The sequence below is a fragment of the Hevea brasiliensis genome, chromosome 14 (assembly GCF_030052815.1).
Source record: "Hevea brasiliensis isolate MT/VB/25A 57/8 chromosome 14, ASM3005281v1, whole genome shotgun sequence".
Lineage (NCBI taxonomy): Eukaryota > Viridiplantae > Streptophyta > Magnoliopsida > Malpighiales > Euphorbiaceae > Hevea > Hevea brasiliensis.
Genome location: NC_079506.1, coordinates 28,626,819 through 28,654,617, shown reverse-complemented (window position 1 = coordinate 28,654,617; position 27,799 = coordinate 28,626,819). Strand labels below are relative to the sequence as shown.

The 27,799-nt window shown below is 37.6% G+C and overlaps 1 protein-coding gene across 4 annotated transcripts; it reads left to right on the top strand.

Annotated features, from left to right (window-relative positions):
* The first annotated feature begins 738 nt into the window (after positions 1-738).
* LOC110639881 (uncharacterized) lies at positions 739-27,266 on the top strand. Of its 4 annotated transcripts, none has more exons than XR_002491981.2 (4): positions 739-1,004; positions 10,369-10,473; positions 13,574-13,631; positions 21,639-21,908. XR_002491981.2 is itself a non-coding variant. In XM_058135399.1 (4 exons), exon 4 carries the CDS (start codon positions 26,001-26,003, stop codon positions 26,691-26,693), a length of 693 nt encoding a protein of 230 aa, XP_057991382.1. In that variant the 5' UTR covers positions 739-1,004; positions 2,409-2,478; positions 10,369-10,473; positions 25,157-26,000; the 3' UTR covers positions 26,694-27,266. The 4 variants fall into 4 exon arrangements, 2 of the variants coding, with proteins under 2 accessions (XP_057991382.1, XP_057991381.1); XM_058135399.1 differs by lacking the exons at positions 13,574-13,631; positions 21,639-21,908 and adding exons at positions 2,409-2,478; positions 25,157-27,266; XR_002491982.2 differs by lacking the exon at positions 13,574-13,631.
* Positions 27,267-27,799: the final 533 nt, after the last annotated feature.

Genomic DNA, 27,799 nt, shown 5'->3' with positions numbered 1-27,799 from the left:
CGCCGTTGATGGGCTAAGCACCTTTAACATGACGTTAGAATAAAAATATGATTTCTTTATTGATAGTATTTCCAAAGGTTTCATATATTCCAAGTTCGAGGGAGTATTCTTCCACTAGTTTCTGCTAACTTGTAAGTTCCTGGGCACACAACTTTTGAAATTAGGTAAGGTCTGATCCAGTTGCATCCTAATTTTCCCGCTTTTGCTAGTCCTCCTGTGATGTCATCTCGCTTAAGCAGTAGGCCTCCTGCCACGAATGCTCAATTTTTAACTTTCCTTATAACACCCCAAATTTTCTGAAAATAATAGTAATGGGTATCATTAGAAAATAGAAAGGCAAATTATTAAAGTTCTAGTGAGATTTCTATTTAAATTTGGACTAGTAAGTGAAGTTCTAAAAGTTCTAGGTTGGTAATTAGAATATTAAAAAAAAAGGGACCAAAATGAAATTTTGGTTAAGTGGAAAAGTGACAGACCCTTTTCCTCTTAAAATTAACCCATGTGATTTTATCTATTCCAGCAAATAAAATAAAATAAAAATAAGAAAGAAGGATGGAAGTGTCTAGAATAATAAAAATATATTTATATATATTATAATAAAACAAAAGAAGAAAGAATTAAATGTGCAATTGACCAATTTTGGCCTGGAGAAAGAGCACAATCAGGAGCTTTCTAGAGAATAATAATAATAATAATAATAATAATAATAATAATAATAATAATAATGAGAGGCGCAAATAGGAGCAAGAAAAGAAAAAGAGAGATTTTTAGAGAGAGAGTTTAGCTAACCTATTTTCTTTCCCTTCCTTTCTTGGCCATTTCCTGCTTTCATCCTCCCAACAAATCCTTTGTCCTTCCTTCCATTTCTCTAGGATCAGTATAGCTGTTGGAATTTCCACCAAGGAACACCAAAATTAAGCATGGAAGGAAGATCCCCTGTTGTTGTTTTTGCATTATCGGCAACATGGATACCCACCTTCTATTCTTCCCTTCAAACCATGAAGGTATGTTACCATGAATTTGCTGAATATATCAAGATATTTGTTTGTTTATACCTTAGAATTATAATTTGGAGCTTATTAAGTTTATCTAATGATTTTAGTTTTGAGCAATCTTAGTCATATATTTCGATAATAGTTTTATGAAGGATGTTGGAGGTAGTTGTTTTGTTCTTGTTTTGCTTTTCATATGGACTCACTAACTCTTAGAATTATAGTGGTTATATATGAAAGAATCCTGGAAAGAGATTTATGGTAAATTTATACTTGAAGTGGTAGTAAGAGCTGTATACAGTTTGCCTTTTTGAAAAGCAAGATAAAATACTTATTTTTACTGGATTAAGAAGAATGGATGGTTAGCTCAAATTTGCTAATTTAATCATATGAAATAATTAAAATAATAAGTTTAGAAGGAAGAGAAAGGTTATAAATAAAAGAGAATGAAAAGGAGAAAGTGGGTAAATAGTAGCAGAAGTAGGACTTTGCAGGGGCAGCAGCTCTCTCATCCATTCAGGTGAGTTTGGTTCATATTTCACCATTGATTTTTAGATATGTTTGAGGTCTACATGTGTAAAAGTTATGGTTAAAATTTGGTAATTTTTCAACAGTTGGATTTGGAGAAATAAATTGTTGAACACAGGCTATCTACAATTGGAATTCTGAATTTTGGCTACTGAAATTTGAGGAAAATAAATAGTTAGGTTGCTTAGAAAATTATGAAATTTGGTAGAGATGATCGTTAGGATGTTAGGGATGTTGTGATAAAATTTGGGGAATTTTAGACTTGTGGTTTATGAGATATAAATTATTTTGTATGAGTTATTTGAGTAAGAATGATTTTTGAAAAATTCAGATTTTGAAGTTGGATGAATATTTTGATATCTCATGATGTAGAGGTGATTTGATATTAAAATTTTTAATGATGTTGTATATGGATGTCTTGAATATATGGTATAAATTTGGGATTTATATAAATGTTGAATTATTATATATAAATTTGAATGTACAAGCTGCTAGATTAGATATTAATGGTTGGGTTAAATTGAATAAGTGATTTTGATAGAACTAAAATTATTTTGAGATGGGATACAGTGTTTATTAAATTTTTATGTGATTGTGGAATATTTTTGAGAAGGAATTATATATGCACAGCTGGATTTTTGGTGCTATGGATGCATTGTAGAATATTTTGATTGAGATTTGAGTAGGAAGTGTTTGGAATAATATTTATATGGAGATATAAGTTGAGAATATGGATATGTTGATATAATTTTTGAATGGTGGATTTGAGTTTGTGATAGGGAATTTAGTTTAATTTTAAGAGGAAATGCTGTCGAATTTTCATTGGATATTTAATATGAAAAGTGAAGCATGTGGTGGATTTTGATTATTAGATTATTGATTTTCTAGGAGGAGCTTTTGAGTGTGAATTTATATGGATGGAAAAGTGACATATGTGAGTTGGTATCTTGCAATACAAGTGAGTGGTATTTTACAACATATAGCATAAATTTACTTCTTAATTGATTCTTATTCCTTTAAAAGTTGTGATTTGCTTCTGATATCATTTGCTATATTCTGATAATTTGATTTCTCATTTTGATTTAATTTGATTCTATTATATAATTGTTCATTATTATCCAAATCTTATTTCATGCATATTAGCAAGTCTAGAAAGAGAATTAAGAGATTATAAGAATTGAAATGGCAATGAGATTAGTAGCGCATTATGGAGCTACAATAGCAAAATTTAGCAAATATGATTTAATATTTTAGAATTATGAGAATTATTATGAGATTGTGGATTAGCATGATGATTGATTGATTATTTAGCTACTTTGGATAGCAATGAATTTTTTTATTTAGCATAATTATGTTGTTGGAGATTGTGAGTTTGATGGTCTGTGATTTTAACAACTATGATATGCTTCAGTATCACTATGAGATATTACATTGTATTTAGCATATTTGCTCTCGCTATAGGGAAGCTAGTACTTTAATTATTGTAGTAGGAAAGGGTTGCCCATAGAGAGATGGAGTCACCACTGTGAGGTTAACATAGTATGGATATGATTTTGATACCTTGGCATATCCTTCGATGTCAAGAGCTAATTATCGATATTTTTACATATGTGAGGAATGATTAAAGACTAGGAAGAATTTAGTTTGAGATTGATATGGAGATCTTAGAATTTGCATTGCATGCAGTCAAAATTTATTATCTACTTTCTTCAACTTGTTTTAAAAATTTTATTATTAAACTTATTTATTTAGCTTCTTGCTCTCTAGTTCCTTCTGTTGCATGATATGAATTGTAAATGCTAACTCATTGAGCTTTTCCCCAGAAGCTCACCCCTCCCAACTCACTAGTTTTTACAGGTGATGTAAAATGGATGTTGAGTATTAGTTTGATGGTTTTAGATGCTCCAACTAGCTAAATTCCATAGTCCTAGAAAGCTAAGGAAGAATGCCTTTCAATAGGGATAAGGGTGTTACATTCTAGTTATGCATGTTCATCATTTTCTATCTGTATTGTGCCATCCGGATGAAAGCTGTCTCTCTGAGCTCCTCTGCTACGTCTAGGTTTAGCCATAGTTCATATTCTTATGATGTCTCTTTGGGGTGTTCTATTCGAACTAATGGAATGTTGATCTCCGCTAGCATTATTGCTTCTGATCCCTACGCAAGTGAGAATGGTGTTTCACCTATTGCCATTCTTGGTGTGGTTCAGTACGCCCACAGGACATTTGGTAAATGGTTCAGCCATGCTCCTTTTGCTTGTCTTAACTGCTACTTGAGTCCTTGAAGAATTGTTTGGTTCGTGACTTTGGTCATGCCATTGGTTTGAGGGTGATAGGTTGATGTGAATTAGAGGTCTATCCCCCACTCGGTGCACATCCTCTTAAACTTTTTGCTAGCAAACTATGTACCATTATCTGCTATGATGACTTTGGGAACTCCAAATCTGTAGAAGATATTTTCTTTAATGAAAGTAACAGCTCGGTCAGTTGTTACATGCTGTGATGATTTTTCTTTTGGCCACTTGGTGAAGTGATTGATGGCAATGATGATGAATTTGCATGATCCTGATGCCTTAGGAAATGGGCCGAGTATGTCTATGCCCCATTGATAGAAGGGCCAGGGGCTACTGATGGTTGAAAGTAACTCTATCGGCTATCGAGGGATGTTGTTGTGTGCTTGGCATTTTTGACATTTTTGGACTAACTCCTTAGCGTCTTGTAATACTGTGGGACAAAAATATCCTTGCCTAAATGCTCCTCGGCGATCATTCTTGGTCCTTCGTGGGTGCCACATAATCCTTCATGAATTTCAAGTAGCACTAATAAGCCATCTTCTTTGCTACTGCATTTTAACCATGGTTGGAGGTAGGATTGTTTATATAAATATCCGTCGGGAATGTTATATCATATCGATCTTTGTACAATTTTCTTTGCTTTAAGTTAATTCTTTGGGAGCATGCCTTGATCAAGGTAATAAAAGATTCGTGTCATCCTTGTTTCCCCAATTTCAATGGGGAGAACTTCTTCGTCTTTGTCAACGGTTGGAGTGGCAATCTCTTCTAAAGGGATAGGCTGTGAGAAATGCTGTTCACCCACTGCTGCTACTTTAGCCAGACTATCAGCTTCTTGATTTTCTTCCCTCGGTATTTAGAGGAGTTTGACGTCTCCCCCCTTGGCCCTGATTTGTGCCATTATTTCTTAGATGTGGAGTTCATTTTTCCTAAGTTTGGATCTCGTACTTGGAAATTTCTCAACACTTGATTTACAACTAGTTGTGAATCGTAATAAAAATTAATGTTATGAGCTTTTAACTCTTTGATGAGTCAGAGGGCCATAAGGATGGCCTCATATTCTGTTATATTATTTGTTGCTTGAAAAGTTAGTTTTGTCGCATATCTCATCTTCACTATGTATGGTCTTTCCATTATTATTCCAATTCCTGCACCAGAAGAGATTGATGCTCCATCTGTCCATACATTACATTGTTCTCTAATATTGTCATTCGTTTAGGGTATTAGGGTTGGTTCGGCCATGAAGACAGCGAGTACTTGTGCCTTTAATGTTGTTCTTGGCATGTACCTGATGTCATACGCTCCCAAGCTGATTGACCAAGTTGCTAATCCCCCGGATCTTTCTAGTTTGTGTAAGATCTTTCTAAGTGGGTAATTTTTCTGGACCTCTATGGTGTGTGCTTTGAAGTATGGCTTTAATTTTATTGCTATCGATAGAATTGCATAGGCAAGCTTCTCCAATAGTGGGTAATTGAGTTGTAATACCGTCAGCACCTGATTGGTGTAATATATAGGTCGCTGCTCACCTTGTTCTTCTCTTATGAAAACTGAACTAACTGTTTCCTTTGTAACTGTAAGATAAAGATAAAAAACCTCACCCAGTTTTGGCGAATCAAGTAATGGGGGTGAAGATAAGAATTGTTTAATTTGTTCAAAAGCTACCTGGCATTCGTCAACCCATTTGAAGTTTCTTCTTGTTCTTAGTGCTCAAAAGAAGGGTAGGCATTTCTTAGTTGAGCAGCTTATAAATCTCCCCAATGCGGTGATTCATCTATTTAGTCATTGTACTTCCTTGATATTGTGTGGAGGTTGCATATTAAGGATTGCTCGCATGTTCTCTGGATTTGCCTCAATTCCTCTATCAGAAACATTTAGTCTAGGAATTTCCCCGCTTTTACCTCGAACATGCATTTGTTTGGATTTAGTTGCATCCTAATTTTATCCAATCAAATGCTTCAGCTATGTCATTGGCATGATCTTCTACCTTCTTAGATTCGATGATCATATCGTCACTGTAGACATCAACTATTCTTCTCTTTTGTTGCTTGAACATCTGATCTATGAGCCTCTGATATGTTGCTCTAGAGTTCTTTAATCCAAAGGGCATTACTTTGTAGCAATACACCCTTGAGTGTATCAGGAAAGTGGTTTTTATTTTTCTTTTGGGTCCATCTATATTTGTTGATATCTTGATATCACATCGACTAGTGAGACAACCGCATGTCTTGCTATTGTGTCTACAAGTTTGTTGATGCTTGGCAGCGGATAATGGTCCTTCGGACATGCCTTTTAAGATCTGTGTAGTCAATGCACATTCATCATTTTCCATTTGCCTTTTTCACCAGGACGACATTGGCGATCTAAGCTGGGTATTTTACTTCACGGATTAAACCTATATCCAATAATTTTTTTATTTTTGTTTTAATTATCTGTAATCGTTCTGGTGCGAAGCACCTCTTCTATTGTTGGACTGGCTTGGTTTCTGGATTGACATTCAACCTGTCTATTATTACTATTGTGTCCATTCATTTGATGTCCTCCACCTTCCATGTGAAGGTCGTTATCCTGTTTTTTAATGTCTGGATGACTGCCTCCTAACTCGCTCCACTGAGTGCTGTTCTAAGGGGAACCTTCATTTTTTTCCTCTAGCTCTTCTTCTATTATTGAATCAACTGGTTTAGGTGAGATTTGTTTTTTTTGGCTTTTCGAGCAATTCAATTAGCAAGGTCACTTCTATTACTACCTCTGTTGATTTTTTATTGCATTCCCGTGTTGATTTTTGGCTTCTTCGTACCACTATTATACCTCCTAGTGTTGGCAGCTTCATGCACAGCCACTTAATGCTAATTATTATGTCATTATCCTTTAAGATTGGTCGGCTAATGATGATGTTGTAGGATAAGGGAATGTGAATTACTGTGAACTCTATATATATTTCTTTCTTGTGCCCTTAGTGTCCCAGTACAACAACGAGATTTATAGTCCCTAAGACCTGAATTATTTTGTCTCCCAAATGGACCAAGGGGTACATGACCTTGGTCAGATTTTCTATTTTGTATCTGAGCTTCTACAATACTTCCTTTGTTAGGAGATTAACTGAGTTACCTGTGTTGATTAGTACTCCGCAGACTGTGCACCTGTTGATCTGCACAGAAACAACTAAAGGATTAGTATGAGGTTGATGTACCTCATTGTTGCTCAATCCTATGGTGATAACTCGGCTTGGTTAATTCTTTTCCACTGAGAGGATTGCTCAGTTACTGCTTGGTTTAGCTGGCCTTTTATTGCTCATCTTACCCATAATTGGTCCTTCAGCTATTACGTTGATCATTCCAATCAGACTCTCCTCTTTGTCTGGAATGGTGTCTTTACTTCTGGGGGCAGGTGCTCTTCTTGAGCTTCGACATCTTTGGTGAATTTCTCGAGTCGATCGACTATGATAAGTCATTCTATTTCATCTTTGAGTTGTTTTCATTCATCAGTAGTGTGGCCATGATCTTCATGGAACCTATAAAATTTTCCATTGTCTCTTCTTCTGAAGCATCTGGGTTTAATTTTCTTAACCATTTGACCTGTTCTTCATTTTTTGGGATCCACATAAGTACTCAAGATCTGGGCTCATTCAAAGGAGTATAATTATGATATCTAGTTCTGTTCTGCTCTTTACTCCTATCTGAATGGTAAGCCCTACCCAAACTATAGTTCCTTTTGTTCTGCTGTTTATCATTATTCTACTTAGACCTTTTTTCTTCTACGGGGGCTTGTCACTCGTCATCCAGCCTGATGTACTTCTGGGCTCTCTGCACGAATTGGTAATAGTCTGTTGTAGGGTTTTTAATGAGTGAGTCTGAAAATTTTATATTTCTTGTTCCTTTTTTCAAGGCTTCATATGCTGCCTCGTGATTCAAATTCTCTACTTGTATTGCTTCGGTGTTGAAATGAGCAATATAATCTCTCAATGATTCTCTCTCATATTGTAATGCCCTCACTTTAGGTAGTCCGTACATCCTACTGTTTTGGTGATCAATGCCTGTCCGGACATCTAGAATATCTAGAACTATATTTAAACTAGAGTGAGGAGTCATAAATAACCTAAGTAATGATTAAGAAAAATTAAGGAGAAATTAAAGAAATGAAATGAAAAGAGATTAAATGAGCCGCAGCTCCGGTATGGGTAACCCTAACGGGAAGTGACTGTGAAGACAGTTGCCAACCCCAGACCCATGGGAATCCTGTGAAATAATTATTTGGGACTTAATTGAAGAATTATTAAGGTTTAGATGACAATAAAATGCCAAGAAAATTTATGGCAATCGATACAGATAATCATAACTTGGTGAACACAACGAAGGGTATTTTATTCATTTTACCCTCAGAGTTGATTTTTGACCAACATGTCCATTTAAGTAAGTGAGAATTATGTAATAAAATATGAAGAAATATTGATAAAAATTTAATTAGAAATGAGTAAAAGAAAGAAGAAAAGAAAAATAAAAACAAAATGAAATTAAAATATAATTATGACATATGCATTATGTAATGATGATGTAATTAAAATTTCGTAACCAATTAAAATTTGACAAACATAATTAAAAGATATAAAAGGAATTAAAAAAGACAAAAATAAGTCATCTTCCTCCTTTCCCACTAGTTGGCCAAACTCCATTGTTGCAAGCTTCTCACCATTTCTTCTTCATACAAGCTTGAATTCTCATGCAAACACACTATAAAACTCATAAACTCCAACACAAAAATTAGTAATTAGGCCATGAAGAAGTGTTTGGCAGCCAAGAAATAGAAGGAAAGTGAAGTTTAGGCAAAGTCATAATTGGGGCAAGAGAGATTAGTGCAATTACTCACTCCATTCTCTCTTTAATCTTTGTTAGGAAGTTGATTTGAGTTAAAATTTATTGAAAAATGGAATAAAACATGTATGTAGGACCAAGCATAAAATTCGGCAGCCATGAGTAAGGGGAGTGTTTGATGATTTTGTTTGAATTAAAAATTGTTTAGCAATAATCTTTGATAAGTATATATAGATTAGAACTTTAATTTCTATGTGTGGTATGAAATTGAGACATTGGAAGTTAGGGTTTTGAACCAAAATTGGGGGTTTGTCAAATTATTGTTGAATTGGTGTTATTAAGGTCAATTAATGACCATTTGATGTGGTTTGACCTCAAAATGGACTTGGTTGTGGAATTGAAATGGTCAAAGGAGAAGCGCTCCTTTGTGCTTGAAATCTAGACTTTTAGTCCAGTAAGTTTAGGCAACCATAAGTAGAGATATATAGCTTCAATTGGTGTAAAGCTAATTGGAGGTGAAACTAGGGACATAATACCACTTTTTTCAAGGAAGGACCCTGCCTAGAAAACCAACACAAAGTGACCTAAAATTGGCTTGAATCCGGGTAACCATATGCTGGACCTAGAAAAATAACCATATGAACAGTGATTGTTCAAATGGCCATAACTCATTGTAGAGAGGTCCAAATAACCTGATTCTTGAACCCATGAAAAGCTTAGACATAGTAGAACATTTTTTTATGAAGAGTAGAAACCCTAATTCTAACCATAACCTAATTAAATTGCTAACCAAAATTAGCCTATCAAAACTGTCAGAACTAAACTGCCCAGAAAATTTTAGACATTGACCAATCCGGCCAGTTATGGTAAAAATATCATAACTTGAGCTACAAAACTCCAAATAGAGTGATTCAAAAAGAGAATTAAAGTTAAGACATTAAGGAATAACTTTGATGAAGAAAAGTTGGCCAAATTTCCACTGTAGATTAGCCTATTGGAACAATAAACTTAGGTTACAAAATCTGAAATTCTTAAAACACTCTAAAAGGGACTTGAATTGTAGTTGGCAATCAATGACAACAACTTTATAATCCAAAATGTGGTATGAACATGAATTTGGAACTTGTGTTCCTATTATTTATGGAAAAATAAAAAATTTAGTATGAATAGTATTATAAATAGTAACCACAATGACACAAAATGCAAAGAACCAATACCTAAGATGCTAATATGCTGTTTTATGCCTAATTATGAATGGTTTGGATATGTTGGCATGCCAATAGGGTCTTCACTTCCAGTACTGCTTATGGCTCTGTGCCATTCTGTGATTTATGGCTTTTATTGCCATTTTGTGACTTATGGCTTTTAGCCATTCCGTTATTCCTTGATATATTTGGCTTTATGCTCGTTTGATATTATGGCTTTTTAGCCATTTTGTTGCACACCTGGTAAACACTATGTGACCAATGGTGTGACGGCCCAAAGTATTTAGTACCCAGTGCCAGTTTATCCATTTATCTAGTCCAGTTAATTTGTATAGGTTGCTTGGGCAATTAAAATAAGTCCTAAAAATTTACAACTAAATAATGAATATAAAAACTATTAAATTAAATATATTACAAACAGTTATAAAAAATGCAGTCTGTGTGGAATAATAGCATAATTTCTTTACTTTTAATTATTTAGTTTATCTTTATATTATATTTGCACCACTAAGTATTATGCTTAGCACGTTGCTTTTTGCCACGCGTAGGTACTGGAGACCAGAAGAGAGAGCCCAGTAGACCATAGACTAAGATTTTTTGGAATCCAGATATACACTTGAGTCTAGTGTCACCATCCCCTGCAGTGCATTTTGGTAAGACTCGCTAGGCTCCATCAGTAATTTTGTATTTTGTATTCAGGCATTAAAATTTGTTATGTAGATTATGAACTCATGTAATTATTTGTAAATTATGTAAATTAGTGAAATTTGAGTGTTTTATTTATGAATGTGAGCATGATATTATTTATGTATGGAACGAATGAATTTGTGAGTTTTAGATTATTGAGATGAAGCATTGAAATTGTGAAGAATTTAGATTATTGAGATTTTAAATAGGTGGGAATTCGTCAGAATGTAAATAAATTAGGGGAAACTCTATCGGTTTCTCCAATTGAATAAGTGAACCTAAATTAACAAAAATTATAATTAATTAAAAGGAAATATAATAAGATAAGATAAGGTGCTTCGACACAGGATGTGACATGGTTTGCTCGATTACACTGTAGACGGGTAAAGGGTGTTACACATATTGTTTTATTTTTGAAGATCAAAAGATAGTTTTTTAGGAGGTATGGAAGAGACAAACTTATTCTTAAATTTGATGGTGAGCTAATGAAAGTTCTGGATCAATCTGGCCTTGAGGTGCCGGTACCATTTTTGTGCCAAACCGGTCAGTGTTGTTGGGAAAACTCTACACAGGTGATAATCATTGATGTTTTAGAGCATCATGGTCATTCGAAAGTTTGCTACGTGGCTCCTTGGCTCTATTGCCCCATCATATTTATCGAGAGTGGCAACTTGAATTTGTTTGGGAATTGTTCAGCTAGGATTAGTCCGCACAGTGGTGATTCATCTCGTAAGCTGATTTCTTCTTCCTCGATTTGTTTTTGGTATTTCTGTACCGCCCTTACTAATCCCCAGTTAATCTGTGGCCGTTGTGATTTGTGTGACTGTTCCTCTAGTTCGTCTACTAAGTCTCGATCGTTCTTTTTTTCTAACTTGTTATTCATCAATCGGGTGGCTTCTTGTGTTCTTTCTTCTATTTTTGATCTCTTGAATGTGCTGGAAAATATGATTTGGTGCCATTCTCTAGAAGGGGTTTTGCTGATCTGTGGCCATGTTATGCGGTGGATTCCCATAGGTTGGGATATTGGGTGCGGCCATATTTTGTATCAAGGATGATGCTGGGAGGTCTCCTCTCAATGTAGGGATGGCAGAAATGATGCCTTTGTTTGGGGTCCTTGAATTTGTACCCATCAAAGATAAAAAAAAAAAAAAATTGCAAGAATGATTAGCTCAAAGAACTTTAAAGACTATTGGAACTAAAAAGGAGAGAATGTCATGTAAAAAAGGTATTTTCAAATGCAAATGTTTCAGCTGGAGATTTGGGTTTCCCACATATGGCACTACTGATGCTGCTGATAGTCTTTTTAATCTGACCCAGACGACAACGTGGACCTTCAATAAGAAAAAGTGTTGAGATGGATGGCCTTCTGGGCCACTCCGATGCTCAAGTCAGTGTTTTTAATCCTTTCAAAGGGAGATTAAAATATTCTTTTTAACAGAGAGTAAAGGAGATAGTAAGAGTACCTCGGTCTGTCTTGTGGCTGGTATTTATAGGCTTTTAAAGGAAATAACCATTGCTCTTGTAACACTCCTAATTTTTAAATTTATTATTTTGTGGGTAAATATTAATATTTTATTTTATTTAAATTTTAGGAAATTATTTAAAATTTTTAGGATTTTAGAAATCGGGTTTGATTTTTCAAAAATATAAAACTTTGATATTTTTAAAAATTAATTTAAAGATCACGTGGCAAAACTAAAAATATATTTGGACTCTATGAATTTTTCTGAGTTTTCTAGATTTTTTTCAGAATTTTTGGGCCTCATTTTTGGTACCAAGGTAGAGTAAAAATTTAAAATTTTGTATCTTGAATTGGACCGGCCAAATCGAACCGGATCAGATCGGACAGATCAAATCAGACCGGCCTTATTCTTCTTTTTCCTTTCTCCCCACGTGTTCCCATGCCTCTTTCTCTCTCTCTCTCTCTCCCATTTTCTCTCTCCTCCCTCCTCCCCATGCCAGCCAGCAGCCACCCAGCCCTCCTCCCCTCGCCGGCGCACTACCTCAGCTCCTCCCCCTCACCAGCCGTCGCCTAAAACGCTGAAAAAGGCATGCGAATACCACCCAGAGCGCTATTTTGGCTTCCCGGCCAAAATTCAAATGATCCAGCCTCCGTTTGGGTCAGGTCTTGTGCCAAAACACATCTACACCTCGAGAGTTTTCTATAGACACCAAGAACACCAAAATCCATCGAGCGGTTTACTCAATTTTTGTTCGGGAAGTTTTAGCCCATTTCGACTTTTGGGCTAGATTTCTCACAAACCGTGAACCCCATGAGAAAACCGAGAGTACCGGAGCTCTCCACTCGTCGTGAGCTTCGCGGCAATATAAATTTCAAAATTTTTTGACACCGTTTTTTGATGGGTCCCATAAAACTTCGTAGTATTTTTTTGAGCACTACATGAGGTTAAAAAATTCTGTAAAAATTATATACTAACTCCCGTGTTGTGGGCTTTGTGTAGGTACCTTCAATTAGTGAAAATTCAATGGTTGCCCGGGTCTATAAATTTCGGACCGAATAGATGGGCTACCGAAAAAGTCTTGGAATTGGGCTGAGATTTTAGCTACCCCACTGTTGTCAAACGTCCTGAGCTCGTCCCTAGGGTTGGAATCGGCATAGGTAAACCCGAACATTACTTTTTCTTAATTATCTAGTGCTTGAATGGGATTAAAAATCCATAAAATATTCGTGGTAGCTTAGAAAATTATAATTCCTTTTGCATTAGTTTAGTAATATTGCTAAGGACTGCGAGGCAAAGTTTTAGAATTTTTAGAGCTTATTTGGGTAGTTTTTGCAAAAGCGTCAATTATAAGGACTAAACTATAATTTTATATTTTGTGATTGATGACTGTTTGGATGGGCCCAGGAGGGGCTGTGTGATGTGATTGAGTTGTGGGTGTATGGTTTGTGGATATAGAAGTGTGTTTTAAGCCCTTTTACAGGTTGGGTAGGTTCTAGGTATAGGGAAGACTTTGCTGGATTTTCAGCACGACTTAAGACATCTTTGGTCTTTTCTTAGTTTGTATTGAGTAAAATGTTATAAATAATTCTAATAAAATTGTCAGGTGAGCCGAGATAGCCTTCCTTCTCCGCCCAGCTGCCACAGTGACTGCGATTAAGTATGTGAGTAAAATATTAATTTTAATTATAATTTCAATATTATTATATGTTCAGGTATGCTCATGCATCACTTATATGTATATATCTATATAGTTAAACACTAGGCACGTTTTATATTGCATTCTTAATTGATGAATTGCCATGGGTATTGTTTGTGATAATTTGAAGCAGTGTGCGTGCATTGGCATGCGTGCAGTATGGTGTTGGATATGGAAAGGACGGGTAAACACGGCTTAAGGGGTACTTGCTGGGACCCGATCCTTCGAGGTAGACATGGCTTGAGAGATTCGCTGGGACCCCATATTTGGTTTATTAAGCGAAAGTCTGGCTTGACATCTTCACTGGCAAAGGTTGGATTAAGAGGGCTGTATAGGGGATCAGCTCCCATACATGTATTGTTTGACATTATTGGGTGTGTGAGTGCTCCAAATTACCTTTTTGCTGTTATGATATGAAAATTATGACGATGTTGCATTTCACTTCATAGGGTGATTAGCTTTAGATAGCTATAGAAATTATAGTTAAAAATTGATATTTTACTCTCTGAGTCGAATGCTCACTCCTGTTCACCTATTTTTTTTCAGGATATAGGAGGTTTATTTTTTAGTTTTAACCTGTTCCCATCCCTCGCAGGTTGCCTGTTTATGTTATGATATTATATAATTTTTATTTACTCCTAGAATTTCGCATGTATTAGAAATATTTATTTGATTGTGTCTGTAATATAATTGTCATGTTGGACCTGTAAACTTATTAAATGCATGTATAGTTGGATTAGATGAGGGAACCGAGCTCCCATTTATTTTTGTGACATTTGATTATGTGGAGGGTGAGCTGAGCTCCCTAGTTTATTATATATATTGTGTTTACAGGTCCGGCGAGTCAAAAACTCCTCGTTAAATGGTCCATATTATGGCCGGACTCTGTCCTGTTGAATTCTTGAAATTGGGCCCAAATGGGCCTTAGAGTTGGGTTAAGGAATAGTTAGGCTTACTACGGGCCTCGGGGGCTTTAAGCTGGCTCAGGTCCTAGTATCAGTCTGTCCCATAGATTGGGTTGTGACAGCTCTATTGATGGCCCAGAACCAGATGTGCCTGATGAGGTGTTAGCACAGGATGAAATGCCTGCCCCGAGGAGGTAGGGTAGGAGGCCTAGAGCTGCTCAAGTAGAGGAGCAGCCACCGCTAGTTCAGGAACAGTCTTTTATGGCCCCGGGTCCCATGGACCCAATGGCAGCTACTCTAGCTGGTTTGCAGAGAACCATCGATATGATGGCACAGTATATGGTCCACCCTCCCCAACAACAGCAGCCCACCCCACCAAGAGGTGAACTTATAAATAAAAAATTAATTTCAAGAAGTTGATGCTGGGTACTTATGACGTGTCAGATGATGCTTATCGATTTTTGGATTCCTACAGACAGGCAGGGACGGAGTTGCAATTGACTGATAGAAGACTTATAGAGTGTGTACAACATGTCATGGGGTCTATGCCTAGATAATAGATGAATGATTACATATTACCTTGGATGGAAGGTTTGTCATGGACCCAGTTTGTAGAACTGTTTATCAACAAGTTTGTGCTAGAAATTTTCAGAGATCAAAAGCAGTGGCCCTTTGAGGCCTTAATGCAAGATGGCAGATCTGTAGATGAATATGCTACAGAATTTTTGGAACTGAGCAGGTATGCCCTTACAGTAGTGGCTACAAAAAGTATGAAGGTAAAAAGGTTCCTAAAGGGGCTGGACAGGAGGTATGCAAACCTGGCCATGATGTCTGATCAGTCTTTTGATATGGTAATTGATGGAGCCCGACAGATTGAGATTAGCTATACAGGAGATGACAGTGGAAGAGCAAAGAAGAATAGAGCAGAAGGTTCTTTAGGTGTTCCTTACACGGGTATCACGGATAGCGGAGGCCAAAGTCATTATAGAGGAAAAAATAGGAACAAGAAGGGTGGTTTTAGACATAAATCTCGAAGATTCAGACAAGGGTATGAATCCAGCAGTGGTCACAGTTCAGGATACAACAGTTCTGGGTCTGGTTCAGGATCCTTCTTGGCACCTTGCGCACAATGTGGAAGAGGACATTCAAGACCTTATATGATGGGTTCAGGAGTATATTTCAAGTGTGGCCAATAAGGTCACTTTGCTAGGGAATGCCCCGTGTTCAGCGAGCCACAGATGGGGTCACAAGGTTCTGTTGCAAATGTTCCTCGTCAGTTTTATCCTAGTGCTTCCAGCATGGTAGGTAATCAGTTCAGTGGCCAATAGGGCCGAGGACAAGGAGGACATGGATTTGGAGGCAGGTCAGGAGGTAGAAGTCAATATTAGGGTTTTGCAACGCAGGGTAGGGGTCAAGCTCGGGTTTTCACCCTAACCCACTAGGATGCTCAAGCTGCCAATGCAGTTGTGCTAGGTATTTTTCTAGTATGTTCCTATGAGGCTCATGTTTTGATAGATGCCGGTGCTACGCACTCATTTGTCTCCCCAGTGTTTGCCATAAGATTTGGTAGGAACCCTATAACTTTAGAATGCTTTTTGTCTGTAGCTACCCCACTTAGTAATAACATAGATGTAGATATGATTTTTCTGGGTAGTCTAGTAGTAGTGGATGGAAGGATCCTCCTTGTAGACTTGGTTCCTCTACCAGTAATAGATTTGATGTAATTTTGGGAATGGATTGGTTGATAACTCATTATTCCACATTAGATTGCAGGAACAAAAAGGTGTATTTCCACATATCTAGTGTGGAAGAGTTTAGCTTTGATGGTGACAGGAGCGTGGCTCCATATAATTTGGTGTCAGCAATTAGTGCTAGAAAAATATTGAGGCGTGGATGTCAAGGGTATTTGGCATTGGTGAGAGATACATCTGTAGAAGGTGTCAACATGGAAAATGTTCCTGTTGTCAGAGAATTCATGGATGTCTTCCCTGAGGAGCTTCCAGGGTTGCCACCAGGAAGGGAAATAGAGTTCTGCATTGACGTTGTGCCGGGTATAAACCCCATATCAATGCCGCCTTACAGGATGGCACTAGCAGAATTGAAAGAGCTAAAGGAGCAACTACAGGAGCTTTTGGACAAGGGTTTCATACATCCAAGCACTTTACCTTGAGGCGCTCCTGTTCTATCCATGAGAAAGAAAGATGGGTCCTTGAGGTTGTGTATTGATTATAGATAGCTGAACAAAGTGACTATGAAGAACAAGTATCCACTTCCTCGGATCGATGATATGTTTGATCAGCTCCAAGGGGCTAGATTCTTTTCCAAAATAAACCTACGATCAGGCTACCATCAGTTGAGAATTAGGAATGAGGATGTGTCCAGAACAGCATTCAAGACTATATATGGTCATTATGAGTTCTTGGTGATGTCTTTTGGACTCACTAATGCACCAGCAGCCTTTATGGACTTGATGAATAGGGTGTTCAGGCCATTCCTAGACCATTTTTTCATCGTATTCATAGATGATGTTTTAATATACTCTTGGACCGAGGAAGAACACGTGTGGCACTTGAGGATGGCGTTGCAGACTTTGAGGGAGCACCAGCTATATGCCAAATTTTCAAAATGTGAATTTTGGCTAGAAAGTATCTCATTCTTGGGACACGTGGTTTCTAGTGAAGGCATTCAAGTGGATCCCAAGAAAATTGAGGCTGTAACTGATTGGCTTAGGCCTATAACAGTCACTGAGGTGCAAAGTTTTCTGAGCCTAGCTAGCTACTATAGGCGTTTTGTGCAAGCTTTTTCCAGGATAGCAGCTCCCCTAACTAAGTTAACTTGGAAGAATATTCCATTCATTTGGACAGATGATTATGAAGAGAGTTTCCAGAAGCTTAAAGAGTGTTTAACCACTACTCTTGTGTTGACATTACCGATGAGTGGTGAAGGGTATACTGTGTACTGTGATGCCTCCAGAGTTGGCTTAGGGTGTGTTTTGATGCAGAATGGAAAAGTAGTGGCTTATGCTTCAAGGCAGCTAAAGAGGAATCAGCAGAATTACCCCATCCATGATTTAGAAATGGCAGCTGTAGTATTTGCACTAAAAATCTGAAGACACTACCTGTATGGTGAAGTGTGCGAGATATACACCGACCACAAGAGTCTGAAGTACATCTTCTAACAGAGGGATTTAAATTTGAGACAAAGAAGATGGATGGAGCTTCTGAAGGACTATGATTGTACCATCCAGTACCACCCTGGGAAGGCCAATGTAGTAGCAGATGCTTTGAGCAGAAAATCTTCTGACAGCTTGGCGCACATATAAACGGAGAAGAGACCATTGATTCAGGAAGTACATAAGTTGATGGATCAAGGTCTAATTTTAGATCTTTCTGATGAGGGTATTGTTGGCCCATTTTTCAGTGAAACCAGACCTACGAGATAGAGTCAGAGTTTCCCAGCACAGAGACCAATAATTGATGAAGATCATAGAAAGAGTACAGTAGTGTGAAGGTGGTGAGTTTGGATTTGCTAATGATAGCGCTCTTATGCAAGGTTCCAGAATATGTGTGCCTGACGTGGACAATCTCAGAAATGAAATCATGCGAGAGGCACACTATACACTGTACAATGTCCACCCATACTCCACCAAGATGTACCATGATGTGAAAGATAGCTATTGGTGGAATGGCATGAAGAGAGACATAGCAGACTTTGTGTCTAAGTGCTTGACTTGTCAGAAGGTGAAATTTGAACATCAGAGGCCGTCAGGGAAGCTGTAAGAGCTCCCTATCCCAGAATGGAAGTGGGAAATGATTACTATGGATTTTGTGACTGGGTTGCCTCGTACCACGCGGGGATATGACTCGATATGAGTGATTGTAGACCGTCTAACTAAATTAGCTCATTTCTTGCTTATGAAGACCACATATTCTGTTGCACAGTAAGCCCGGCTCTATATTCGAGAAATAGTTAGATTGTATGGAGTTCCTGCTTCAATAATATCTGACAGAGGGCCCCAGTTCACTTTTCAGTTTTAGAGAAAGTTGCAGGAGGCACTTGGCACACAGTTGAACTTTAGTACAGCTTTCCACCCTCAGACAGACGAGCAATCCAAAAGGACAATCCAAACACTGGAAGACATGCTTCGCATGTGTGTTTTGGATTTTGGAGGTCAATGGGATGATCAGCTACCCTTGGTGGAGTTTGCCTATAACAATAGTTATCATTCCAGCATAGGGATGGCACCTTATAAGGCACTATATGGCAGAAAGTGTAGGTCTCCTTTGTGTTAGACGGAAATGGGAGAAGCGAAGGTGTATGATATAGACCTAGTGTAGTACACTTTAGAGATAGTTCCTTTAATTAGGGAACGATTGAAAATAGCTTTCAGTAGGCAGAAGAGCTATGCAAATCCCAGACGGAGGGATGTAGAGTTTGCAGTAGGCGATTACGTATTTTTGAAGGTTTCTTCGATGAAGCGAGTCATGAGATTTGGAAAGAAGGGAAAGTTAGCACCTCGATATATTGGACCTTTTGAGGTTACTGATAGAGTTGGAGTGGTTGCCTATCGGTTGGAGTTACCACCCAACCTTTCTCATGTTCATCTTGTATTCCACATCTCCATGCTCAGGAAATACATGCTTGATCCTTCTCATGTGCTACAGCCGGATATAGTAGAGATAAAGGAAGACTTGATGTTTGAGGAGCAACCTGTAGCTATAGTAGACTACCAAGTGAGGCAGCTAAGATCAAAACAGATCCCTAATGTTAAGGTTTTGTGGAGGAGCCAGTCAGTGGAAGAGTGCACCTGGGAGTCAGAGCGGGACATGCATAGCAAGTACCCTTATCTATTCAATGTGTAATTCTGTACTTTATTCTGCCTTGTGTAAAAAATTCGAGGACGAATTTTCTGTAAGGGGGGAAGAATGTAACACCTCTAATTTTTAAAATTATTATTTTATGGGTAAATATTAATATTTTATTTTATTTAAATTTTAGAAAATTATTTAAAATTTTTCGGATTTTAGAAATCGAGTTCGATTTTCTAAAAATATAAAACTTTGATGCTTTTCAAAAATTAATTTAAAGACCAGGTGGCAAAACTAAAAATATATTTGGACTCTAGGAATTTTTTTGAGTTTTCTAGAATTTTTTTGAAATTTTTGCGCCTCGTTTTCGATCCCAAGGCAGAGTAAAAATTCAAAATTTTATATCTTGAATCGAACCTGACCGGATTAGACCAGCCTTCTTCTTCTTTTTCCTTTCTCCCCGCGCGTTCCCGTCCCTCTTTCTCTCTCTCCCGTTTTCTCTCTCCTCCCTCCTCCCCATGCGGACTAGCTGCCATCCAGCCCTTCTCCCCTCAGCTCCTCCCCCTCACCGGCTGCCGCCTGAAATGCCGGAGAAGGCACGCGAAAACCACCCAGCGTGCAGCGCACTGTTTTGGATTCCCGGCCAAAATCCGGCCGATCCGGCCACCGTTTGGGTCGGGTTTTGTGCCAAAATATATTTCCACCTCGAGAGCTTTTCATAGACACCAAGAACACCAAAATCTATTGAGCGGTTTGCTCAATTTTTGTCCGGGAAGTTTTAGCCCATTTCGAATTTTGGGCTAGATTTCTCACAAACCGTGAACCCCACGAGAAAATCAAGAGTACAGGAGCACTCCACTCGTAGAGAGCTTCGCGGCAATATAAATTTCAAAAATTTTCGACATCGTTTTTTGGTGGGTCCCACGAAACTTCGTAGTATTTTTCCGAGTACTAAATGAGCTTAGAAAATTTCGTAAAAATTATATACTAACTCCCGTGTTGTGGGCTTTGTGTAGGTACTTCAATTCTCGAAAATTTAACGGTTGCCCGGGTCTATAAATTTCGGACCGGACAGACGGATTACATAAAAAGTCTTGGAATTGGGTCAAGATTTTGGCTACTCCACCGTTTTCAGATGTCCCGAGCACATCCCGGTGGTCGGAATCTGGATAGGTAAACTTGAACCCTACTTTTTCTTAATTATCTAGTGCTTGAATGGGATTAAAAATCCATAAAATATTCGTAGTAGCTTAGAAAATTATAATTCCTTTTACATTTGTTTATTAATATTGCTAAGGACCGCGGGGCAAAGTTTTAGAATTTTTAGAGCTTATTTGGATAGTTTTTGCAAAATGATCAATTATAAGGACTAAACTGTAATTTTACATATTGTGATTGATGACTGTTTGGATGGGCCCAGGAGGGGCTATGTGATGTGATTGAGTTGTGGGTATATGGTTTATGGATATAAAAGTGCATTTTAAACCCTTTTGTAGGTTGGGTAGGTCCTAGGTATAGGGGAGACTCTGCTGGATTTTCGGCATGACTTAGGACATCTTTAGTTTTTTCTCAGTTTGTATTGAGTAAAATGTATTAAGTAATTGTAATAAAATTGTCAGGTGAGCCGGGACAGCCTTCCTCCTCCGCCCAGCCGTTACAGTGATTGCGGTTAAGTCTGTGAGTAAAATATTAATTTTAATTATAATTTCAATATTATTATATATTCAGGTATGCTCATACATCACTTATATGTATATATCTATGTAGTTAAACACTAGGCACATTTTATATTGCATTCTTAATTGATGAATTACCATAGGTATTATTTGTGGTAATTTAGAGCAGTGTGCATGCGTTGGTATGTGTGTGCTATGGTGTTGGATATGGACAGGACGGATAGATACGGCTTGAGGGATACTCACTGAGACCCGGTCCTTTGAGGTAGACACGGCTTAAGAGATTCGTTGAGACCCCGTATTTGGTTTATTAAGTGAAAGTCCGGCTTGAGATCTTCGCTAGCAGAGGTTGGATTAATAGGGTTGTATAGGGGATCAGCTCCCATATATGTATTGTTTGACATTATCGGGTGTGTGAGTGCTCCAAATTACCTTCTTTCTGTTATGATATGAAAATTATGACAATGTTGCATTTCACTTCACAGGTTGCATTAGCTTTAGATAGCTATAGAAATTATGGTTAAAAATTGATATTTTACTCTCTGAGTCAAACGCTCACTCCTATTCACCTATTTTTTTTCAGGATACAGGAGGTTTATTTTTGAGTTTTAAAATGTTCCCATCCCTCACAGGTTGCTTGTTTATGTTATGATATTATATAATTTTTATTTGCTCCTAGAATTTCACATGTGTTAAAAATATTTATTTGATTAGATCTGTAATATAATTGTCATATTGGACCTGTAATTTTATTAAATGCATGTATGGTTGGATTAGATGAGGGAGCCGAGCTCTCATTTATTTTTATGACATTTGATTATATGGAGGGTGAGCTGAGCTAGCCAGTTTATTATATATATTGTGTTTACAGGTCAGACGAGTCAAAAACTCCTCGTTAAATGGTCCTTATTATGGCTGGACTCTGTCCGGTTGAATTCTTGAAATTGGGCCTAAATGGGCCTTAGAGTGAAAGAACGGAAGCGTGAAAAACACAAGTTTATACCATTGAATTCAAAAATTTCACCTAGGGTCACATGCATCATGCAAGATTTATTTTTATCTATTTAATTTCAATGATAAACTGTAACACCCCCATTGCATAGCCTGGTATATTTCACAGTTCCGGTGACCGGTGTCGGTCCGGACAATTAATGGGATTAGGGCCACACTTAAGACAACTTGAGAAGCCGTAAACACAAATAATTAGTAATGTTTAATTAGTTAACTATAAATAAGAAAAACAGAACACAAGAGGTGAAACGAGCCGAGAGTCACAGCGATGAGTGACCTCCTCAGGAACGACTGCGAAGTCGTTTTAAACTCAAATTTCGAACCATAAAAAGTGACGCCGTGGTCCTTAGGACCCTTATGAACACAGTGGAAAAAAGAAAATCACGAAAAAGAACTGTTAAGCCAGTCAAATAATTAGGTCAGGGAGCCGGAAGAAATATGGAATTATTTGCAAATCGGGATGAACCGGCGAGGGGCAATTTGGTCAATTGACCCCGAGACCTGACTCCTGACCTAACTGTCCAATAAAATCGGAGAAAAGAAAATTTCGGAATCGGGAATTAAATTAAAGAACTAATAGAAAAAAATAAATAGAAAAAAAAAAGATGGAAAAGTCAAAGTTGATGACATCATGAATGATGTCATAAACAAATTAATTAAGTGAATTATTAAATTGGAATTTATGGTCTTCCAAAGCAAAATAAATAAAAGGAAATAAAAGAAAAAAAATTAGAAAAAATTCTTCATCTTCTCCCTTCATTGTGCACTTACTTTCCTCCATAAGTCCTCCATGAGAGCTTTTTCTTTAAGCTTACACTAAGCTTAATTTTTCCTTACCCAACCTTAATAACTCCCTTAAATACCTCACTAGAACTTGTGATCTCAACTTGAGAAGAGGATTTCAAGAAGAAAGAGGAGTTAAAGATAGTGATTTGAAGCTTTAAGTGAGGTTAGCATATCAAACTCCTTATTTTTCCATTTACATGCATAACTAGTGGTTGAAATGAGCTTAGAACTTGATTTAAATGAAATAAAAATGGGGGAAGAACCAAACTGAATTTTCGGGCAGCTTGAGAGGAGTGTGATTTGCATGAATATGATACATTTGAATGAGTTTAGAAACCTTCCTTAGTTGAATGATTAGTATTAAAACCATTAAGTGTGATTAATTGCAACAAAGTAGTGAAATTGATGAGTTAGGGTTTTGAATGCTAGGGTTTGTGAACCAAATTTTGGAAAAATGCATAAATGGCATGTTGGACCTATTGTGAAGTGAAATAATGGTCAATTATGACCAAATAACTTGTGTGGGAATGATAGGAAACTAAGTTAAATTCGGAGGTAAATGGTCATGCTGCTGGCAGCATGACCAAACCCACTTTGAAGGACCAAAACTCAAATTTTACAAGTCCAATTGATATGCCACCAATTGGGGATGAAAATAGACATAAAATAGCACAATTTTCATTAAGGAACTATGGCAAAAAACTGACTAAATCTTGGTGAAACAATTGACCAAAGTGAAATGAGAGCAGGCTGCCACTGCACCAAACTGACCAAATGAACAGTGTTCATTTGGTTATAACTCGAGTTAGGAGGGTCAAAATGACCTGAAATTTTACCAGCAATTAGATAAGACATAGATCTAAACTTTCACGAAGAACATCACCCCAAATTATGCCATTAACCCATTCAAATTATTGAGCAAAGTTGAGTTACCAAACCTGCAACTCTGCAGATTTTCATTTGGACAGTAATGTTTGGATGGCTATAACTCTCTCTAGAAAACTCAGATTTAGGCGATTCTTGAACCGATGGAAACCTAAGACATAGTAGAACATTTCATATGAAGAAAGTTAGACCAAATTATGAACTTAACTTGATCAAATGACTGACGAAAGTTGGATCAAAATCTGCCAGAACCCAAGATACCAGTATGAATAGTGCATGTGAACAGTAAACTTATTTTGACCATAACTTGAGCTACAAAACTCCGATTGAGGTGATCCAAAAATGAGAATACACTTAAGACAATAAGGAACATTTTCTATGAAGGAAGTTTTGTCAAATTCCAACAGTAGATCGACCAATGGAACAGTGCAACTTTGAAGCACTAAAACCGAAAATTGGCAATTTTGCCAAAATGACCTAAGCTTTGAAAAAGTGACCAAAACCAACAAGTTTAATGACCAAAATGTGGTATGTGGGTGAAGTTGGAGTTCCCATACCTATTAATCCCTAAAAAGTCAACAATTTGACTTGAATAGTGTAGTGAATAGTAACCCGAAACACTAAAGCTTCGAGAACGTCGAATTTAACGCAAAAGAGCTAGTTAAAGTAAAGTTAAATTTATTTATGGACTTATGTTAAGTTATGGTACTGAAAAACTATGAAATTGTGTGTTTCAGCTGAAAAAGACTTGGAAGCTCGAAGAGACTGAGTCAAGGCCTAGAGGCGACTCCAGTCAGGTTTGTGCACAATAAACCTTATTTAAGCATTTTACCCTTGAAAAATTGATTTAGCACGCATTATGAATTTATGAACCTTGGTGTTGCCACCTTGTGATCAAATTGTAACTTTGGAAATTGATTTGATTTTTGTATGCAATATTTGAATGAAATGTTTGAAATGGATTTTTGATTCACACTTAGCATGACAGTTACTTATTATTCCTCCTCCATTTATGGGGTTGAGATCGTTTATTTTCCTCCCTCTCTGGCTTGCCAGTTGAGGTTGTAGATCGGATGAGTACTCATTAGCTAGCTAGCCACCTCCCTCATTAATTTCGATTAATGGGGTTGAGATTGCTTTGTCGTGGGGTACAACGCGGCATTGATCGGAAATTTTGTGTCATGGCTTAAGTTGTGTATGATTTTGGCAACACTGTGTTTATGAAATTGTTTGACTAAACTGTGTTTAATATATTATTTGACAAAATGATTTGTTATGAGCTTTGATATTTGTGAAATGTGATTGTGAAGTATTCAAATTATGTTTCAACAATAAATGATTTATGTATCGCATTTTAAATTTTTATTGTGCACCTCTGAGTATGTTTATACTCAGCGATAGTTTAATTTACTGTCGCAGATAAGAGCAAGGAGAAAGCAGCAGAGTGAGCTGCGGGATTGACAAGAACTTTTTGATCCCTTTTGTACGGATATTGTTTTATACCCTTATGGTTATTTTGATGTAAATACTGTAATGTCATAAGTATCGATGTAAATTGAGCAGTTGTAAATAAATTATAATAATATTATTTTGGGTTGCTTCTGTAAATTTAATATTTGTAAATATGAATTTTCTACTTTATGCCTTGTTAATGAAGTATTAAAAATTTTGTGTGATGACCAAATTTGATTAAATTGTGGAAATTGCTTTGAAGTGATTTGAATTGGGTTGATTTGAGTTTTATTGGAGATTGGGAGTTGTGGAAAACTTTTGGAAGTGCTTTTTACAGGTCTTTGAAGAACTGGTTTCTCAAAATACAGAGGGAACTCTGTCAAAATTTTTATAAAATTTGCGGCAAAATTTAAAATGGACAAAATTTTTTTACTAGTATTTAAACTTGAATAAATGGTTTTTAATTCCCACTAAAATGCTCACCACTTCCAAAATGTAAGAAAATTATTTTAAAATCCCTTGTAGAGTACTTAATGAGTTATCGGTAGGTGAAGTTCGGTAGTTCATTAAGTATTCTACGGGATCATGTTATGCCTTACGGAGGGGTAAGGTGTGACATGTTTTAGTGGTATCAGAGCATGGTTTTGCAATAAATTTTGACTATGTATGTGTATGAACATTTTATTGATAAGTACAACTGCTCAAGTGTCTTTAATTGATACATATGACATATTTACATCATGAATATGCATTAACGGAGGTCAACCTCCTTGTGTTTAATCTCAGGAAGTAGAAAATTTGAGAAAACAGAATGGAAGGAGGAGATCATTCCGAAGAACAATCTGTTGAGGCTGAGGTTCAAGGGGAAGCCCCAGCACTCCAAAACGTGAGTGGGTCAGCCACTCCAGCTCCTATTCCAGCACCGCAGTTTCCTGCTCAATTTATGCAGCAGATGGCTGCCTTCTTCCAGCAAATGGCGGGTAATGTGCCACCCCAAGCTCAAATGCCAGTACCTGTAGCACAACCACAGCCCTTAGCTCGGCAATATGAAAAACTGATGAAATTTTGGGCCACCGAGTTTAAAGGCACTGTGGATCCACTGGAGGCAGAACAGTGGTTGGAAAGAATGGAACGAGTTTACAGAAAACTGCAGTGTACGGAAGAAATGAAGTTCGAGTATTCTGTTTCCTTGTTACAAGGGGATACATATGGATGGTGGAAAACCATCCCCCACAGCCTAGTTGAGCCACCTGTGTTGACATGGACAGACTTCCTGAGGGAATTCAGGCAGAAATGGGTTCCTGATGCTTATGTAGATAAGAAATTACAAGAATTCTTGAGTTTGAGGCAAGGGGACCGAACCATAGCAGAGTATGAGAGAGACTTCTCAAGGCTAAGCCACTATGCTGGAAGCTTAGTCTCCACCCCCAGAGACAGATGCAAGAGGTTTGAGTCCGGGCTAAGGCCAAGTCTGAGAATGCAAGTTGTGGGTTTCAGACATTAGAATTTTGCTGAATTGATCTCACAAGCCTTGGAATTAGAAAGGATAGAATCCGAAGGGGCAGTGAAAAAGGGTTCATAAGAGAAAGAGAAGGCTGAAAAGACTACTGGACAAGCATCTGAAAGTGGTTCTAGCAAGAGGAAACAGTTTGGGGGATCTAGCTCCCGTAGAGGCAGAGGCAGAGGCAGATTTTCTGGCCAAAGACCACCTCGGTCTGGTCAGCTGACCCAACAAGCTTATCGAGGATCTCTATCGGTCCGACAGTGTGAAACGTGTGGTAGAACTCATGGTGGGGTTTGTTTCAAGGCTACTGGTGCATGCTTTAATTGTGGAGGAAGCAGACATTTCGCTAAGGATTGCACTAGTCCTCGCCGGTCTGGATCTTTTGCCACATCTGAAGGATCAACCCAAGTCTCTGAACCCAGAGGGTCACAGTCAGCTGCTAGAGGTAGAGGCAGAGGCAGAGGTAGGGGTCCTGGCAACACCTCTGGAAGTCAGAGCACTGTTAACCAGCCAGTACCTAGTGGCGCACAAGTCAGAGTGTATACCATGCGTCAGAGGGAGGAGGCTGAAACATCAGATGTTGGAGTTGGTATTTTCTCTATCCTTGACCAAGATGTGTATGTGTTATTTGATCCTGGCTCCACACATTCATATGTTAGTGCTAGTGTGATGTGTCCTGCTACTATTCAGTGTGTACCAATGGACTATGATGTGCTAGTAACTTGTCCATTAGGCCAGGAGGTCAGAGTAAATAGGCTATATAGAGATTGTCCTTTGGTGATCCAAGGACATACTTTTCTATCTGATTTAATTGAAATGCCCTTCAGAGATTATGACATTATCTTGGGCATGGATTGGTTAGCTAGGCATCATGCCATGATTGGTATGATCAAGATCACTTTTGGTCTCCCTCAGTATGGTGATGTAGTAATACATGGGGAGAGGCAGTTATTGCCTTCAAACATCATTTCAGCTGCACTGGCCAGGAAAATGATTAGGAAAGGGTGTGAGATGTATTTGGCACATGTGATAGACACCCAAGTGGGGAGTCCAGCACTAAGGGACATTCCTACTGTATGTGACTTTTCGGATGTATTTCCTAAAGA